Source organism: Xiphophorus maculatus, chromosome 13 (genome assembly GCF_002775205.1).
Source record: "Xiphophorus maculatus strain JP 163 A chromosome 13, X_maculatus-5.0-male, whole genome shotgun sequence".
Classification (NCBI taxonomy): domain Eukaryota; kingdom Metazoa; phylum Chordata; class Actinopteri; order Cyprinodontiformes; family Poeciliidae; genus Xiphophorus; species Xiphophorus maculatus.
The window spans coordinates 12,967,566-12,987,559 of record NC_036455.1 but is presented as its reverse complement, the minus strand read 5'-3'; the positions used below and the strand labels follow the sequence as shown (position 1 = coordinate 12,987,559).

General features: G+C 38.5%; 1 protein-coding gene across 1 annotated transcript in view; it reads right to left on the bottom strand.

Moving 5' to 3' along the window:
* Nucleotides 1–10,329: 10,329 nt before the first annotated feature.
* The window catches only part of LOC102222180 (POU domain, class 2, transcription factor 2-like), a 68,412-nt gene continuing 58,747 nt past the window's right edge, over nucleotides 10,330–19,994 (bottom strand). Inside the window, exons 6-16 of the mRNA XM_014470177.2 lie at nucleotides 19,168–19,392; nucleotides 18,246–18,360; nucleotides 18,048–18,139; nucleotides 17,145–17,396; nucleotides 16,930–17,071; nucleotides 15,822–15,970; nucleotides 15,118–15,315; nucleotides 13,763–13,811; nucleotides 13,201–13,342; nucleotides 13,017–13,090; nucleotides 10,330–11,063 (exon numbers count right to left, since the gene is read on the bottom strand). Of these exons, the coding sequence (XP_014325663.2) occupies nucleotides 10,702–11,063; nucleotides 13,017–13,090; nucleotides 13,201–13,342; nucleotides 13,763–13,811; nucleotides 15,118–15,315; nucleotides 15,822–15,970; nucleotides 16,930–17,071; nucleotides 17,145–17,396; nucleotides 18,048–18,139; nucleotides 18,246–18,360; nucleotides 19,168–19,392 (1,800 nt within the window). The 3' untranslated portion in view covers nucleotides 10,330–10,701. The remainder of the gene's footprint in view (nucleotides 11,064–13,016; nucleotides 13,091–13,200; nucleotides 13,343–13,762; nucleotides 13,812–15,117; nucleotides 15,316–15,821; nucleotides 15,971–16,929; nucleotides 17,072–17,144; nucleotides 17,397–18,047; nucleotides 18,140–18,245; nucleotides 18,361–19,167; nucleotides 19,393–19,994) is intronic.

Genomic DNA, 19,994 nt, shown 5'->3' with positions numbered 1-19,994 from the left:
AATAGAAGAACTCTTCCAGCGGTTTGGATGTAGAAAAGATCTTTAAAAGTAAACGAGGAAATGAGCAACAAAATCCTAAAAGCTGGACCAGAAAATGGTGAAAAACCAGAGAAAGAAAGAAGAAAAAGTTGCATTTTTAGCTACTCTGTGTTTAACTGACTTTAATGGTCTTTATACGACTGCAATTGTTCTATTATCCCATTGTGGAATAAGTCAAAGTAGTTTTCCATCTAGTTTATTTAATTCTACTCCAAGTTGTGAAAAAAGACTAAATACATAAAAATCTGTTACTTTATGCAGAAACTCACAAAAAATAAAATGCATCCATTTCCTAAGAGTCACTTAGTTAAATTCAAACAATAAAACTAAGAAGGGATTCACTGCTGCATGTTCAGCTGATGTAAACATCTGGCAGAAGTTACAGTGGTTAATGGCGCCCCCTGGTGGCATGTGTAAAACAGGCATTCTCTCAGATTTCGGTCTAAACGGGATTATTTTAGAAAATAAAAAGGGACTTTCCTGATTTTTTTAAAATACAGAAAGCTTAAAATATAGAAAAATATCAGCATAACTTAAACATAGCATAAATATATTGTGTAGTTATTAAATTTGAGGCCATTTTAAATCTTCGGTGTTCATTTTTCTACTCAGAAATTACAAACTACTAACTCGGCTATGTAGTTTTTCTCCTGATGAAGACAACAGTATTAATTTTGTATAGTTTATTTACATGGTTGTGTTAAAACAAGCAAGCAAACAAACAAACAAACAAAAAAGCAGTTAATAAGGCTCAAGACTAAAACTACTATTATTTTCATAAACATTAATGGACTGGAAATACGTGACATAAAAACAGGAAGATGATCAAATTTATTCTCACTCAGTCCAAACTTATCACAAAGTAAATCATCTTACAAAGATAGGTCTTTGTAAGATTATATTTTTATTTGTTTGTTTTTAACAACTATCCTTTCTGCATTCACGTCTATTCTGTGACTTTCACTTAAAAGCTAACTTTGCTGCGCCCAAAACTGATTTAAATTAAATTATTAAACTTTGATAAATATGGCAAGCATTTTCAAAGAAACCTCAATCTTGAAATTGCTCACAATTTACTAAGTTTTGTTCTATTTTTTCCCAATTGACACGTAGATAACTTGTAACATTTATTTTAATAAGGAAAACCTGCAAGAACGTGTTTAGGTTTTGGGTTTATTTAATAAGTTACACACCCCTGTCCAATAACAAACCTCAATTCTTTAACTAAAGTATCGCATGCTTATTTTATTGTTGAGTGGGTAAAAGAACTTTATTTTTGGCCGTTATGACCTTTTGACTTGACAGTTTTGGCCCTTGTAACAAAAACCTTGGACACCCCAACTGCAACCTTCGCTGATCTCTCTGCAGCAGATCACTGACTCTTTTTGTGGGTTCATTACATATTTTCTGCAAAAATGGTGAAAATCTGTTTAAAGACCTACTAACTCCCACCCGTAGGTGGCAGTATTTCTTACTCCTTACTTGATGTAAAGTTACAGTATAGTCCATGGTGGATGTGGCGAGTAACAAAAAGTTCGAGAGAATACCAAAATATTGCTCTTAAGTAAGAGTATCACTACTTCAACATATTTTTACTCAAGTAAAAGTAAAAAGTAGTCGTGCAAGAAATTATTCAAGAAAAAAAAAAAGTATTTGGTAAAAAGTCTACTAAGTACTAACTGGTGAAATGATCAATCATTTAGTATTTACAAATTACATTATCAGATGGACAAAAATATAAAGTTAAGGAGAAATGTTGATATTTTAAGGACAGAAATGGTAATAATTCATATAAGTAGCAAAGAAATAAAATCAGGCAAAATATTTTTTCAGTTTCTTTCAATAAAAAAAACTTACAAAACTTTTAACAAATTCTGCAGAGAATTTTTGGTTAAGAGATATTTGTTTTTCCTACAGTGAGTAAAAAATGTAGAAATTTAAAGAGATAGCGATACTTGGTAATAAAATTATTAAGGTAAAAGTAAAAAGTACAAGATAGTAAAAATACTCCGAAAAGTAAAATCTTTCAAAAAAGTTATTCTGTAACTGAGTAAATTTAACTAGTTACTATCCAACTCTGCATTTACTGTCATAAATAAGCAAAACATCAAACTTTCATGCAAAGTTTCTAAATTAGCATCACAAAATCTAGAGTTTTGATAGCAAAAAACAACTGAGAAAAGATGTTCAGTATGATATTTTTAACAGCTTGTTCATCTATTTTTTGGAAACAGTGACTGATCTGGTTAATGATGTCATTTTGAACACAGCTGTGCTCAGAGAAACTTGTAATGAAAAAAGAAAGAACTCAATAATCTGATGTTTTTTGAAACATTTTAGCATTTCTCGTCACCTCTGTGGTTGGATGTGGAGCTGCTGCCTCACACCTGATGCTTCGTTTGGGTTTGGCTGATCCACATCTGGCCTGCAGAGTGTGAAAGGTGCAAACACTGAGGTTCATTCAGGGTTTACAGAGAGGGGAGAGAAACAGCAGCAGCTCCTGGGGGACTCCTGTGGGCTGGAGCGCGATCGTTCCCAGAAGAGGGACAGGTTCTGACTGGAAACACACACACACACACACTCACAGGAGCCCACCCAGATCTGAACCACCCAGAACCAACAGCAGCATCATTATTTAATGACACCAAGGGAAGCCGTCAGAACTGGTTTCACACAGAAGCCTCATATCTGGGACTGTATTTCACCACAGCTGGCGGCTTCTCACAGCTAGGAAGCAAATATTATACAGGAAGCATCTGGAAAAATTAAGAAAAGTGACAGAAATGACTTCAAAATGACGAGATTCAGAGAGATGATGTGGCCTCTGGAGGAAGGAGGCCTGTTGGCTCATCTGTGACATTACAAATCCAAGATGGAGCTCATGAAAAACAGATGAGAAGTGTGTCGAAACAGACTGCTGAGGAGATGCAGTTTTAAGAAAGCAGATTCGATTTTTGTTGCCTTTACAGCAACAACTCGCCTGTAAGCTTTGTGGCGCTGCCAGACATCCAGAACAACAGAAGCGAGGAGCTCATTAAAAATCCACAATAGGATCCATGACAGGCTGCAGGGCTGCTGTCCTTTCCTGCCTCAATCTTCCCTGAATTTTTCAGGCCTTCCCTCGCCACACTGGAAACCAACAAACACAGAAACACAAAGGGGGAAAAGTTTCACTGAAACTCTGAACAAAACAAAAGTGGAAAGAAGTGAAAAAAAAAAAAAACAGAGAAATTGATGGAGGTTCTACAAAGATAAACAGATGTTTACAAAACTTTTTCTAACTTTAAATCAGATTAATCTGTCCCTGTTTTAGGTTAAAAAACAAATAAAAAAAATGTTGGTACCTCTCTGTTAATGACTAAAAATCATCCAATTTTGACTGGAATAACTTAAAACAGACAAAATTAATAAGAAATAAAAATTTACTGAAAATTATCCAATGAAAATCAGACATTATTTTTGAATTGAACCATTTTATCTAAAAGTGCCTTTCAGGACACACAACAGAATCAACAATTGGAATAAAAGCGCAATAAAAATAATAATAATTAAAAAAATTAAACTAGCCTTGACAAAAACAATGGTACCTGAGCAAAGACCGAAAACAATTTATAAGGTGTGTCCTCTAATTAGATGTATTACAGCTTATAATAAATCGCCCCTATTTAAAGTGTAACTAACCCATTAATTAACTTTTTTGCCAATAATTTGTTTGAATAGGTTATTTAGGATTCAGTCTTTATGTTTCTGTGCCAAAGTAGCGTGTAATTATTACAAAATAAAAATATTGGACTCACCACGGTCAGGGATGCGCAACAGGCTTGAATCATTTTTCCAACTTGTGTTTTTCCCCCAAACTTTTAAAAGTCTCTTTATCATCACAACATTTGTTCTGTTAACATTCATGATCCTGATTTGGCCAAACCGGAAATGGTTCTAAAAACTGATCTGGTTCTGCTCAGTTTACTGTTGAGCAGGTAAAAGAGCTTTTATTTTGGTATCCAAGTCCTTTTGACTTGGAGATTTTGGCCCTTGTGACAACAAGTTTTGACACTTCTGCAAGAGTGTTTAGTTTTTACCATTTCTGGTTTTGTCGGATTACAAAAATCTGCTCGTTTTTCTTCACTCCTCCAGAAATGTGCATCAAACGCTACGTTCACACTGCAGCCCGAAGCCCTAATCCGATTTTTTTTTTCTTTTTGCCTAAATAAGACCTGAATCTGATCTTCTCATGATAATCTCAACACATATCGGGTTTTTTCCAATACGAACACGGCCAGGTCGCGTTTATACGACATGAACGTCATTGATACTCGACAAACGTCACTATTGTGCGTCCTGATAGGCGCAAAAAGAAAAACAACCATGTCAGCCGATAATGTGGATTACGTTGTTAATGTGACGTCACCTGTCGGAAAATAACTTCAAAACCGTGAGATATGCGCCACCGTTAGCATCCATGTTTACTTCCGCAAACAGCGCGCATCTTCTTCTTCTTCATGGCGGTTGGCAAAACACTGAGGCTCGCTACGTGTGATTAGTGCGCCCTCTACTGCGCATAGGAAAAACTTTCAGGTCATTTGCAGTTCAGACGGAAGATGACATACAAGTCATATTTGAAAGTATGAACGAGCATTAAAAAAAAAAAAAACCAAAAAACTGGTTTCACAAAAAATCTGAACTGCATTAAGGCCTGCAGTGTGAATGTAACCAAAATTAGATTTTCTGCCTGCAGATACAGACAGGAAATAAACCACACGGAGACAGGAAATGACTTTGGTCTAAATTCGCACTTTATTTCTAACACTTACAGGTTTGTTCTTGCCCCCCCAGCATCCCTCCCTCCCACACCCCGGAAAACAACAGGCACACAGATAGCGATGGGTTAAGGGACAGTAACAGAACGGTTTCAAACCCAAACGTTCCCAACAGAACCAGGTTTCAGAAACAAACTCAGACAGAGAGAGTCTTGAGGTCAAAAAACAGCATATCGTTAACATGATAAAAACAGACCCCCCCATAGGTACAGAGTGGTGCCTCTCTGAGCTTCATCACCGCCATCTTTAGGCTTTATTAAAGAACACTTTAGGAGTTCCTGTCATAAAATCGTGGAGGTTGTACAATGCGGAGAAATCAAAGTGGAGCTCTTTGGTTTTCACTGTTGAGGTTTTTTTCTTTAGCAGTAAAATCTATCTTTGCTGTCCTCTTAACCTTTGGATTTAAGCTGCATTGTAGAAAAAATAGAAAGGAAATTTTTTTTAGCTTTCTCCTCGATAAATCAAGAACACGGGCCAGAAGTTATTCTCTCATTTATTCTGTCTGCTAGTCGCTCACTGAGGCCATCAGAAAGTCTTATTTCATGGAGATGGTTGCAGTAAAATGAACATTCACATCCACAGAAGAACTACAGTAGAAAACGCCCGCTGTATCCGTGTTTATATGAACATCAGGCGTTCGTTTCCTTTAATTCGTCACTAACAATATATATATATACACGTGGAACTGCATGTGTTTGTGGTGTAGCGGCTCGCTGTGGCAGTTTTTAACTTTGGTATCATTCTCGGTCGCCACCACAGTCCGACTGCACAGGCACACAAACAGATGGAGTCAAAAAAATACAAATAAAACACGGAAAACCCGGGTTTGAAACGCCTCTGACAGAAATGATGAGCGCGCACACCGTCCTCTCTGTCAAACCCTCAAGCACCTCAGTGAAAATGGAGGTTAAAGCCTTTAAACGGTTCACATCCCTCACTCCTGAGTTCAGACACGTCTTTGTTTTAGTTTTCATCTTTAAAGCTCGAAAGTCTATTTGGTTTTTTTCATCAGAGCATCAGAGGTATTTGTTTTGAGTCCTGATCCCGCGACGGGACAAAGGGGAATCGGAGAGCTTTCCGGAGAACAGAGGAGAAGTAAATGGAGGAAATTCACTCTGGATTTAAAATCAAGTTAAAGGATATAAAAAAACGATAGAAATGTGTCAAAACACGGATAAATGTGAGAAATGTGAAGCATGGTTTCTGAAACATGCTTCATGCTGCAGCTAGACAGATAACTGGTACAAAAAAAGAGACAAATCGGATGTTAAAAAGGGTTTTCAGTTACTTTATAACTATTTCTACTGGAAGACATTAAAAAGGAACGCAATTAGGACTAAATCGATTAATTGTATTAATTATGATGAATTGACTATCAAGTAAACTAGTAATCAAATAATTTACTGGAGTATGCAGACTCAAAACAGCCCTTTGCTGAAAGAACATCCCACTGAGAGCAGTAATTAAGCCAAAACTGTAAGAAAACGTACAATTTATTCATTAATCGTCAGAATAATTGATAGAATAAGCAGCGGCTAAAATAATTGTATCTAAAACTAAATTTGTATGTTTTTAGGCACTGAAGCAGCAGAGTGCCAAAGAGTGGAAATTAAACTAATATTTAACTGGTAGAAAACAATTTTTCTGCTGTAAAATATGTGGATAAAAATAGAGAAAATCTCTTGTTTGAGTCCTTGATGGTTGGAGAGTCATCCGCTGCTTTGATTGGTCCAATTAAATTGGAAAAATGTAAATAATATCTAAAGTTTCTTTATGAAGAAGATCTGGGGTTTGAATCTGAATCTGAATCTGGGGTCCGACTCTTTAAAATGCATATTTTTACATTATGTTCTCACCATTAAAAACTACCATTTAAAACGTAAACGTTGTCAGTTACTGAATGACTTTTTTGCTCATTTTTTCTGGAGTTGAAATGCAGTTTTACTGCTCCAACCTAAAATCAGATGTAGTGTGATTTTGCTTCTAGGGTATTTTATGCTAAATAAACAGCATTCCTGTGTTTATTTTCTGATTATTTTCCAGTCAGAACAATTAAGCTATTTGAAATCCTTCTTTTGTTTGTTGAGTTTTATGGTTGCAGATGCATAAAAACATCAGGATGCTGCAAACCTCTACAAATGATAAAGGTTTGGTCAAGGAAACTGCAGTAAAGCACTAAGAATCAACAGATTATGAGAAAATCTTTTGGATCTGTAAAGATTTACTGACGTTTTTAAATAAAAACTTACTGGGGAAAATGAAGGCCAGTGGAAAAATTAAAATATATGATATGAAAGTTAGAAAAATTAAGGCGTTTTATTAGAATTTAAAGAGGAATTTGTCACTTAAAGCTGAAGTCTGAAGGAAAAACTCATCAGAAGTCAGCAGAACAAATTCTAAGTGAGAGTTTCCTCGGTTACATCTCTCCTCTTCCTCGCTCTCCGTCTCAGTTAAAAACAGTCACTAAAGTTTGTTTTGGTTTGAAACAATCTGAAGAACGCCTGTCTGTAGGTACAAGCCTCACAACGACCCCTGAAAACGAGTACAAAGGTCAAAAAGACTTAAACAGAATCCAATAAATACATAAATAATCAATAAATAAACAAAGTGAGGGACAGAGAGGTTCATAAAATACATTACACTTTGTTTCCCTCCACACCCTCCCGCCCCACCCAGGAAAAGCACACATCTCCCTCATACAATAAATACAAATATCTTTTTTTTCCAACAAAGAACACATGAGAGAGGAAAAAGTTTTAAAGCTTTTGGTTCAGAAATCGTCGTCTTCGGTTTTCATCGGAGGATAAAAGTCCCAGCCTCGGTAAAAATGAGAATCAGGTCAAAGGAAGAAACGGTTACATTCCCACTGAAAGTGGATGTTAAAAATCTGTTTCCTGAACCCCCATCACCATCTTCATCACCATCTTCATCACCTGCTGCCTCCAGTTCTGTGTCGCTGCAAAATAAAACCTGCTGGTTTCAACACTGGACTGGTTTTCTCAATCTGTTCTTGCTAGAATTGTTTGCTAATGTCAGCCTGTTTGACTTATTTAGAGAAGAAACTGTAATATTCTGTCAAATAAAGACTTGAATACAAATTTAGCAGGTGGATATTTTATGTTTTTTACGTCTATGGATCAAAATCATAACAAGAAGCAGTAAGGGTAACTGTTCTGTTTATATTTTAAGATAAACTATTTAGATCATTTTACATATATTTGTTTCACATTTTTAAGTCAAAGTTACCGTAGTAGTGAGGATCTGAAATCTTAGAATAGAAATCCAACTAACAATCCTTTTCTCCCAATTTAAAGTGATTTTTTACAGCAATTGTTTGTACTTATTTTTACAAAATATAATAGATTTGCACTTTGGATAGAATTTTGCTTGCAAATTTTGAGCAGCAAAAACAACACATTGTTTTGTTTTTATCCAAGGTGACACTGGATCCTGTTGTGTTTTCATTCATAAAGTGGAGACAAATAACAAATCCAGATTTTTTCCAACTGCAATTTGAACGATCTGATCTTGACTTTAATTTGGTCTTTAGTGTAAATAGCAACACTGATTACAAATGTAATATTCTTAACTACCATATTTGCTCAAATTGAAAGAGTCTCATCTCTTCAGATTTTTCACTAAATAGTGCAAAAAACACTAAATTGTTGATAATTGCTTTGATTTGTGTTCATCTCAAAATAAAAAGTAAGGTAAACCAAAATCTTTAAGTATTTCAAATATTCAAAGACACTTGAAATAAGATAAATTTAACTTACAAGTAATTTTTTTTAGCAAAAAATAGCTTGTTTTAAGTCAATAATTTCTCAATATTGATGAAAAAGTACTAGTTTCACTGCTAATATGGGAAAAATATCTTGTTTTGTTACAAAAACGAGAAACAAGTCCAGGTCGAAAAACAGAAACTCAGCCATAATTTCGGATCAGTTTGCGCTCAGACATTCGGACACACAGTCACTCAGCTTGTGCATTGGTTTGGTTCTTCTATTTGGTTTGGTTTTTAAAAAATATAAGATATTGGTTTTCTGAACAGCATATTCTCCCCCCGCTGCCTTTCATAAATCTTGGAAGCTACATTTTCACAGTCGTTTCCAAACATTTCAAGGAAAAGAGCAACAGAAGAGGCGATGGAAGGTATGAACGTAGCATCGGGGAAACAGACACACAATGGAAAAGCAAATAAAAAAAAACCCATAAAATATATAAAGTCAGTTTGTTGAGGTTATTCCTTAATCAGTCCAGGAACGGAGCGAACAAAGCCGGGGAGGGGGCCAGATTCGGCTGAGGGAGTGATTCTGTCTGCTGAAACGAAAACAGCGATCACAGTTAAAGACGAACAGACAGACGGAGTTACTCACCCCTCCATCCTCCCCCCCATTACTCTGTTTGTTTTTGGTTTCACTTCTTACACAGAACGAGAAGCAGAAGAAGAAGAAGTAGGTTTTGGTTTTGGGAAGGTTTTTTTTTTTTGGTCCGCCGCTTCAAGCGCGCTTCCTTCTGCTCCTCTTCTTCGTCCTGCTCCCCCCCTTCGGCTCCTCTGCTCCTCCTCGCTTGTTTTTGGCCCTTTGATCTGATCTTTGGAGACAAAGGAGAGGGGCAGATGGGTTGGAGGGCAGGTTTTTTGTTTTTTTTGTAGGTGGTGTTGGTGGAAGGGGGGACGTCGGTGCTTCACCTCCTCCTTTTGTTCTTTTTTTTTGGTGTTTCTTATGCTTGTATTTGTGTGTGAGGTTTGTCTGGACACTCGTCTCCCGGGCGAATCCAGAGACGAATGCTGCCAGAGGCGATGCTTTGGTATCCAAGAGTGACGGTCTGGAGGATGACATGATGATGGTGGGATGGTGGTGGATAATAAATCAAAGAAGGCAAATAATGTAAAAAAAACCCCAAAACAAAACAAGAAATCCCTCGACAATGTGTCCACATCTGTTTGAGTAGAAGGTAAACCCCCTTTTAGGCCGAGCTTGGTGTGTTTCCTTTGGTTTGACAATATTAAGATGAATGAATTTACCAAAAAATGAAAAAATCAGACACCTAATTTCAGCTTTTTAGGATTGACTAACATAGTTTTGCCTTCTTCTTATTGTCAAGGTGAGCAGTGTAAATGTACGGCAGGCGAATCACTGTAAAGCTGGAAAGTGAGAGGTAGGTAAATATCCTGCAGCTGTAAAAACGTGGGATTATAAATTCCTCAAAGCTCGATGATTAGAAATGATAGAAAAATAGATGTTCTGACTGACAATGGAGAAAGAACTGAATCCTGAGTGGAATGGAGGATGTTTGACACAGAATAATAAAAGTTTTTTTGAGCTAAAGCTTTTCTCTCCGTTTGTTGGTTGTTTTTTTGTTTTTCTTTTTTGGTCTTCAGTTTTTGGTATTTGGAGATTTTGGTTTACTTCTTTGCAATGTTTGGGTTTCTCTCGGAAAACACAAACATTTCAGTTTTTTTTCTCAGAGCTTCTCAGCTTGTCAGACAAGTCTCTCCTCAGTTTTGTTTTTTCTTTTTTGGCGTTTATTTCACGATGCCGAGCGAAAACAAAAAAAGCTCCTCTCCAGCTGTAGGTCATTATTTGGTTTCAAAAGTTCCCCTCCTTCGTTCTGCGGTTCTCTCCATCCTCTCCATCCTTCCTACCCTCTTTACCTCCTTCCCCTCGTCGGTCTGTGTGTATTTTTGGCTTCGGGAGACTTCAGAGGGGAAAAAAGGCAAAAGAGAGACAATCTACAGATGGATCAGACGGAGAGATGGCTTTGGTTGAAAGGCGATGTTGTAGATTTTGATTTTTAAAGCTCTGCTCCTCCTCTTCCTGATGCTTTGGCTGTCGGTCGGCGATCACTCGGCCATGGCTCCTCCCAGTGGCGGCGGTGAAGCTTCGCTGAAGGAGCAGAAAGAGGCGGGGCTTGAACAGGGAGACACAGACTCCTCTGGGCAGGAAGTGGGGCTCATGAGGTTGCTGGTGCCGCTGGGCGAAGATTGGCAATACGAAGGTCTGGGGCCGCCGCTGACCAGCCCCATGGGCATGGAGGAAGTCGGCGTGGAGCAGGTCACCATCGGCAGGAGGCCGGGGCGGTTCAGGAAGAGAGAGGGGCGCAGGGAGGCGGGGACGGAGTGACCGCCATGTCCACTCAGAAACATGTGGCCCGGCGCCCCCTCCAGGCTGGAGATGGGAAGCTGCCCGCCACTGGCTGCCAGCGCTGAAGCCAAGCAAGGACGGCGAAAGGAGGAAATAAAAGAGAAAGTGAATAAAAAGCAGAAGAAATACAGAATAAAATTACAAAGCCCTCTACAGAACATGGGGGAATTATTTTGTTTGCATTCCCATGAAAAACCTTAGCATTTTCTTGCAATAATGTACTATTCAGTTCATGCGACATGTAGCAAAGTCTTTCTGCTACAATATAAGGTCTTTAAACAGTTTTTCCATGTATGTTAATATTTCATTAGTGAGATATCTCATATCTAATTTATTTTATATATTTTTCTTTACTGAAACAAACGCACCACAAACCTATGTGCAAAATGAATGTTTTCACTGATGATCTTTAATATGTGCTGTTTTAAACTGACATTTGTTATCATTGACTGTATACAAAATAGACCAAGGTTTAATTTAATAATTTATTGAGAAAAACACAAAAGGGAAAAAAATCCCATATTCCCGAGGGTGCTCCGTATAAAATAATCTCACTAAGCAGAAAATAAACCACAGCAAACAGCAAGAGGGAACGAATACACCAGGACGATGGAAATGAGGATGATAGAGGAAACAGCAGATTACATAAGTAATTATTACTCTGGATTTGAAATGGATCATTTTCCAGACACCAAAAATCTTTAACATATTGCTAAGAAATAACCAGGTGTTTTTTCAAGTGCTTGGGCTGTTTTTAGAAATACTTCAGACAAAACTAGAAGTACAAAAATATAAACAAAAAATCTGCGACAAATAATGTGCCAATAAATTAACATAGTTGCTTTGACATAATTTCTAATTGTCATGTGTTTTACTAACTTCACATTCTAATACACTATTTAAAAGTAACTTAGTTTATGTATCTGTCCACACAAATTGACCTCTTGCCTCCGTGTTTAATTTCTAACAAGAAGTCGTGCTTGTTTTGAAGCAATGACAGAAGTTTAGCTTTGTGCTATACTGCCCCCTACGGGTTTGGCAAATTTAAAACAACAATCAGGATGAAAACTTTTCTGAAACCGATCTCGTTTGTGCGATATATCGATATTTTTTAAACGATGTGGTGATATTTGTTTGTGTAAATACCTAGATTAAGTCAGAAGAGGATGAATGAAGGTTACTGAGGACAAGACATGCACAACTATAACGTTTATCTGAAAAATAAACGCTTCAAGGCTTAAAAAGACTTTTCTGATAAATTCCAGATTAACTCTCAGTAGAAGTGGCAGCATCTTTCTGCTTCCAGTGTGTTACTAAACACTTTAATCCATTACAGCGCCATGAGTGTAAACATTCATATAACGCATGTGTGGCCCCAGAGGGAGCCAAAGCTGCAATCCTCTGCTGTCAACACTTCATTTCAGTTCCGTCTTTTCACCCGGGCTCCTCTTTTATTTCCTCCCTCAGCCTGAAACCCTATCAGCGCCGGCACTGCCAGAGCTGCACTTTCCATAACGGACTGTATCCTTCTCATCAACACAAGGCCCGGAGGACGGCGGCGCTCAAAAGAGAGATGTTCTGTGGCGCTATAGGGAGATGCAGGATTCAAAGCTGGGCTTATTTGTGATGCTTAATTGATTTGGCGGCAGATCATCTCACTCAGAAAGGGGGAAAGCCGGTTATTTAGCCAACAGGGCGGACATTGTGAGGGACGGGATTGTGTCTGTGCAACTGTTAACTGTAAGCTGACTCGGCCTCCTAAGCTCCGCCATAAGGAGCCCTTGCCGGTCTGTGATAATAGAGCGGCATTGTATGAGAATGAAATTGAATCTTTCACCATACTGAGCGATTCAAAAACTTTGTGCTGAGGAGGAAGAGGAGGAAGGCTGGTGGTGACTGTCACCTGAGGCTTCACAAGAGAAATTAATTTCAGACAGAGCGGATGAAGGGTGAAATGGGAAGTGGTTTTTGGAAATGGAGACCAGAGGGGACACACACACACACACTGGTTTACCTTGCATGGTAGCCAGAGGATTGCTGCCAATGAGGGCCTGGTTCATCCCTGTGCTTACTCCCATCATTGTGTTCCTGAAATGATTCCCATAAACAAAACTCAGACATGTAGAAAAACATTCATCCGTTCCTGAAGGTTGCTTGGTTTTTAAATGTGTGATTTTGTGTTTAGAGGTGAGACTGACCCGGTGGCGAGCCCGGCCGTGCCGAGGCTGGAAGGAGCCGGGCTGGCTGTGCTGTGAGGAGGAGGAGGAGTGGCAGACGACGACATGGCCACCGAGCTGACCGGGGTCATAGGGCAGGAAGCTGAGGGTGAAGAGCTGGCTCCTACGATGGAGGAGCACAGTGGAGAGTTATGAACATTTCGCCGTTCTTCTTCCTCTGCGTCTCCAAAGCAGGGAGACGTTCGAGGCTACATGGTGAGAGCTGCGGCTCAGCGGGCCAATAAATTTCCAGCTGTGTTTGTTACCCGTCAGGTCGTTTGTCAAATCCGAGACGCCCGGGATCGCTCGACCTGCGGCCGAGGCCGATAAATCACCGGGACGAGTCGTGACTCATGGAGGTAAACAGCTCAAGACGGGAGCCGTGGCTCCATGTCAACAAAATATCACTGTGTTCTGTTCTCTGGCCAAAATCATTTTTAAGCGTTTCATCAAAGCGGCAGACAACGCAGACGCATCAGGAGCCGTTTCATCCGTCTGCCAGCGACCTTTGGGCTTAAAATCCCAGCAAGTAATTGCAGCTCACCTGTTGTGCTGAGGCTGGTAGTGACCTGGGACAGACTCTGACTCGATATCTGGAGGAGGGAGAGAAAATCATCCACTTTCAGGTAACACTGCAAAAAGTAGCTCAGGTCTGGTTTCTAGTGCAAATATCTTAGCAAACCTGAAGTAAGACAAAACTGACTTACAAGCAGAGGTGGGAAGAGTTCCCAAAACCTGTACTCAAGTAAGAGTAGCACTACTACAAAGTAAAAAGTAGCCATCCAAGAAATTTCTCAAGTAAGAGTAAAAAAGTATTTGGTAAAAAGTTTACTCAAGTACTGCGTAACTGACCGAATTATCAGTCATTTAATATTTAAAAATTGCATAATCAGATGGACCAAAATATAAAGTTTAGTGGAAATTATGGTGTTTTAAGAACAAAATGACAATATATATTTATATAAATAACCAAATCAGGCAAAAGAAATTTTTTCCAAATCAGTTTTCAATGAAAAACTTATGAAACTTTAACAAACCTGCAGGTGTGTGTCTGTGTCTGGTGAGTTTTTGATTTAAACGTGTTTATTCTTCATTCAGTGGGTAGAGAATCCAGAGATTTTACTCAAGTAAAAGTAAAAAGTACCGCGTAGTAAAAATACTCCTAAAAGTAAATTTTTTTCAAAAAAGTTACTCAAGTAAATGTAACTTTTTTATATGAGTAAATATAACTAGTTACTATTCAACTGTGCAAGTAACTTCTCAGCAAGAAAAAGGGGCTCACTTTAAAAATTTTGCATGTTTTTGTACTTCCATTTTGGTTTGTACTGCTTCTAAAAACAGTCCAAGCCTTAAAAACAAACACCCAGCTGTTTTTTTTGGTGACTGGAAAATGAGCTCTTTCAAAAACCTCCAGAAAGTAACGTCACAAATCAGCAGGCACTGCCCGTTACCTAGCAACCCCAGCCAAGCCCAGACCGTTACCTAGCAACCCCAGCCAAGCCCGGCCCCGTTACCTAGCAACCCCTCAACATAGGCAGAACTGACCATGGTAAAATCTCATTATCCAAGAATGATTTTGTGCAAATAACGTAAATATGTTTTGTGTAGGCTTTAGACCTACACAAAACATATTTACGTTTCGTATAGAAAGAATAATAGGTCAGCTCTAATCCAATAATTCCTTAATATTCATGAAAAGGTGCTAGTTATAAGTGAAATTACCTGCCAGTGGAACAAGATTTTGTACTTTTTCACCAATATTAAGGATTTATAAAAACAAGCTCTTATTTCCTGCTGTAAAGTTAACTGTCAGTTTGGTTTGTCTCATTTTAAGTGTGCTAACATATTTGAACTGTAAACCAGAACAAAAATAGTGTAGGGTTCGGTTCTGGACGGTACCATGTGGGGGCTGTAGCAGTGGACTTTGTGCGTCACGACAGGCGAGGTCTGGCTGGGCAGGGGTGGGGTGCTGCTGCTCGACGGATTGATGCGCTTCTCCTTCTGCCGGCGGTTGCAGAACCAGACACGGATCACCTCCTTCTCCATGTTGAGCTGCTCCGCCATCAGCAGGATCTCCTCCGACGTCGGCTTCTGGTTCTGGAGCAGCAGAGGAGGGGAAAAAGAAATAAATCTTTGGAAAATCTGGATTTTTTTTTCCAATCCACCTGAGTTGACCACATAAATAAAATTAAATAATCTCTGCATAGTTTTTGTTAATATCATCAAAACATTAATTAAAAAAAGAAGAACAAACTTCTGATTAAATTAACAGAAAAAGGTTGATTTGAATAAAATATTTACATTGCAATCAGTTAAAATGAGTAAAAACACCTAAACTATCATATTGTTAAACTTTACTCTTGAAATAATTAGCATATAAATATAATTCATGTACAATTTTGTTGTTTTTTGCCAGATGGAAAATCTCAGGCTTCTGAATAAAGGTCAATAAAAATCAGAATAAAACTTTTGCATTTCTATGAATCTTTACCATTATTCAAACCGAATCAAGTCTAAAACCTGCATTTCTTTGGCATATGTTGCTGAACTAAAACAAATCCTGACGTTTTTCACTGATCTTTTAGTTTTTATCCGTCTCGTACCGTGCTGAAGTTGCGCTCCAGCACCACTCGTACGTTCGTCTCGATGCTGGTGCGTTTCTTTCTGCGTCGGCCGGGAAGTCCTTCGATGCCCAGCATGGGGGAGGAGATGGAGGACGGACTGGGCAGCATGCTGTCCACCGCCATCGTTTCTGCAGGAAAAAGCAACAGAGAAAAGCAAAGAGAAAGATGTATAAAAATTAACAGGCCACCAATTAGAAATTAAAAAAGTAAAAAGAAAAAACGGAAATCAAAGAATATTCTCTATGTTTAACAAAAATGTAAATGGTTCCACAAAAAATAAAGATTAAATAAAGATTTCTTAATGTTGTTTTGGGGAGAAACTGAAGATAAGTAAGAATTCATGGAAGATATAGTTCTAATCTCAGAAATCAGAATAACTTATAGATGCAAAAATATGAAGATGAGACAAAAACCTCAACAAAAAGTTCTTCATGTACAACTACAGCTTATAAAATACCTACAAAACAACCCCGAAATGAAATATTTGTTGTAATTTTTGAAGCTTTTGGAAATTTTATAACTCAGTAAGTAAGGTAGTTTAAATTTAATCTGCCTATTTGTATAAATATTAAAAACCAACCCAAACTAAAATCACATTAAAATTAAAAACAGCAGCTTTTACGTGCAGTTTCAGATCTCAGTGCTTCCTAATGTGATGAGTTATGGAGTACCACAGGGTTCTGTACTCGGGGCCCTTTCTTCATAAAATCTGCATTACTATTTTAATGATAATAAGTTATTTTTTATCCATAAAAGCTTGGTGAATCCAAAACATAAAAACTTCAACAACTTAATCTTTGAGTTTTGACCTCTTTGGAGCAGATGTTTTATATTTTCTATGCTTCCTCCTTGTCCTCTAAACCTCAGATTAATTGCGGTGGATGACATGTGAAACTAAACCTGGTTGTGCAGGAGGTTTGTTTTTGTTAAGCTGGAGTTGTTCCAATCCGCTGTCACCACATACTTGCTGCCACGACATCGCCATAAGATAAATTTTGTCTACTTGAATAACTGAACTTGACAGGACCTGTTGATCTTTTATGAAAAAATGTTTGTTCTGATAAATGAAATGAAACTTCTGCCTCACCTGCATCACTCAACCACTTCTCCAGCAGTGGCTTCAGCTTGCACATGTTCTTAAAGCTCAGGTTTAACGCTTCGAAGCGAGAGATGGTGGTCTGGCTGAAGTCATTTCCGTACAGTTTCCCCATCGCCACGCCAACGTCACCCTGACAGAGAAGATAATGAATTAATATACTGAACTTTGTATGTTCTGTTTGCCTCTCTTCCCCTCATTTTCACCTGTGTGAATCCGAGTTTAATGCGCCGCTGCTTCAAGGTTCGGGCAAACTGCTCCAGCTCCTCCAGGTCGCTCGGTTCTTCGCTCATTTGAACCGTCTGACTGCCGGGATTCAAGCCAGAGGTCAAGGAGGAGGCCATGGCGCTGCTGGATGCAGAGCTGGCTCCGACAGACGTTACAGCGCTGCTGCTTCCGCTGGCGGCTACAGAGGCTGCGCTGCTGCTGCTGCTTCCTGCGTCGCTGCTCTTCTCCCTCTGCAACATCAGGAAGCAAAAAGTTACTCTCAGTTCACACCTGATTCTGATTAGAAACAGAAAAAAGTGCAAAACATCTTTCTTTTCAACAGAAAACATCAGAATTAGTAAAGTAATAGATTATTCAGATAAAGATTTTTCAGTTAACCACTTAAGCCTATTTTATACAATATTAGAAACGCATTAAAAGATGCAAATAATTCAATTACTTTTTTGAACCCCAACAGGTGTTGATTTTTTTCTTATTTACAAGAGAAGATATTTTAGTTTAATGAGAGATAAATCTCATTATAAGTTTTACATATTATAACAAAGTTTTCTCGTTTAAACGAGATAAAACTGTATTTATTAGCTGAAAGCTGAACACTTCTGTACTTCAGTTTTCACATATTTGTTGAAATTTTTGAAAACTGTAAATATTTCTTCTTCTACTTAATAATTAAATGCTACTTTGCATTGGTTTGTCACATAAAATGCCCCAAAATACACAGAATTGAATTGCAATGTGATGTTAAAGTGGTACAGATAAAGATATAAATGTTTTTCTGACAGCAGAGCTGCCCTGAGGTGCATAAAAAATAAAAGTGGATTGTTTACAGGAAGGTTTTATTTAGGTTTTATGTTTTCTTTCCTTGTAAAAAGATGAGTTACCTGTGCTTGGAGTCCCATGCGAGACGGACTTGTGAGAAGGCCTCCTGCGCTTTGCTGAGGTAGCTGGATCAGATTTGCTGTTGAGAGCAAACCTGAAAAAAGGAAGAAGAACCAATTAAAAACAAAACAATCCAATCGATCAGTGATAGCAAAGAGATCCTGTTATCAGAGGGAGTTAGGTGAAGTTCGCATTCTCACCCTGCTGCGGCTGCTGCGCCTGTGCAGGCTGGGACAGGAGGAACTGGGCCGGCGACTGGAGGGGATGACCCGGCATCAGAACCAGCTGCTGGAGCTGCAGCAGCTGCTGGATGTCCTGCAGCAAACACATACACACACACACATTTCAGAGGTGACACACACACATTTCAGAGGGTGACACACACACACATTTCAGAGGTGACACACACACACACACACATTTCAGAGGTGACACACACACATTTCAGAGGGTGACACACACACACATTTCAGAGGTGACACACACACACACACACATTTCAGAAGGTGACACACACACACACACACACACATTTCAGAGGTGACACACACACACACACACACACATTTCAGAGGTGACACACACACACACACACACATTTCAGAAGTGACACACACCAGACGGACGCTGCATGAAGTAGCAAAGTCGGAATCAATGTCGGATCAATACTTTAGTTTCAGATTACCTCTTGAAATTTTTTGCGATCTCAACTCTACCATTTTCTTTGATTTGCTCTTAAATGATAGTTTTTGCCTTTTATTTAGAAGAAATGCACACTAATTTGTTTGATCTCCTATTGTTGAATTTTTTTCTACTGGCCCTAATCCTCTACCTTTTGTCTATTCGTTAACAAAAAATCTGTATTTTTTCATAATTATCGTGGTTTGGGGATACGTGGAATGGAATGAATAAAAATTATTTGAGTTATTTCGAATACAGATAATTTATTTGAAATATGAGCAGACTGGCTTATAAGCGAAACAAAACAAATTAAACTCACATCTTGAGGTTCCACTGTATGATACTTAAGTCATAAATATTGGTATCAATATCGGTGATATTGGTATGAAAATATGTAGCATCGAACACCTCTAGCCTCTCGCCTGATGAATCTGACGTTACCTGCGCGGTCAGCTGGATGGGCTGCGACAGCGCCAGCTGTGGAGGCGGAGCTTGGACCGGCTGCTCCTGTTTGGTTGGCTGTTGCTGCTGCTGATTGGCTTGTTGCTGCGCGGCGGCGTGGGCGGCGGCGTGAGCGGCGTTGGACTGCTGCACGGCGGCCGCCAGCAGCTGAGCCTGAGCCTGCTGGAGGAGCAGCTGCTGCTGGGCCGGGAGGAGAGCGGCGAGCTGCGGGGAAACAAAACTAACTCTTACAACAGCTGGGTAGTAAAACAGTTACATTTACTCAAGTAACCTTTTTGAAAAAAAAATTACTTTCAGGAGTATTTTTCCTGCTTTTACTTTAGTTTTGTTATTATGAAGTATCTCTACTCTTACTCAAGTAAGATTTCTGCTTTCTCTGAATGAAAAACAAACACGTTTTAACCAAAAATTCACCAGACAGACACACACTTGCAGTTTCTGTTAAAGATTCATCAGTTTTATTACTGAATGAAACTAATTTGGAAAAACTTTCTTTCAGCTGATTTTGTTATATTTTGTTACTTATATGAATCATTGTCATGTTTATCCTTAAAATACCAAAATTTCCACTTAACTTTACATTTTGCTCCTACTTATGGTGTAATTTTAAAATATTTAGCGACTGATAATTTGATCAGTTACTCAGTAACTCAGTAGAGATTTTACCAAATACTTTTTACTTTTACTTGAGCAAAAACACATTTTAGTAGTGCTACTCTTATTTTAGTATAATTTGTGGGTAATTTACCCACCTCTGTTTCTCACAATATAACTTAAAATTAAACAAAAATAAGTAAAAGCTGTTG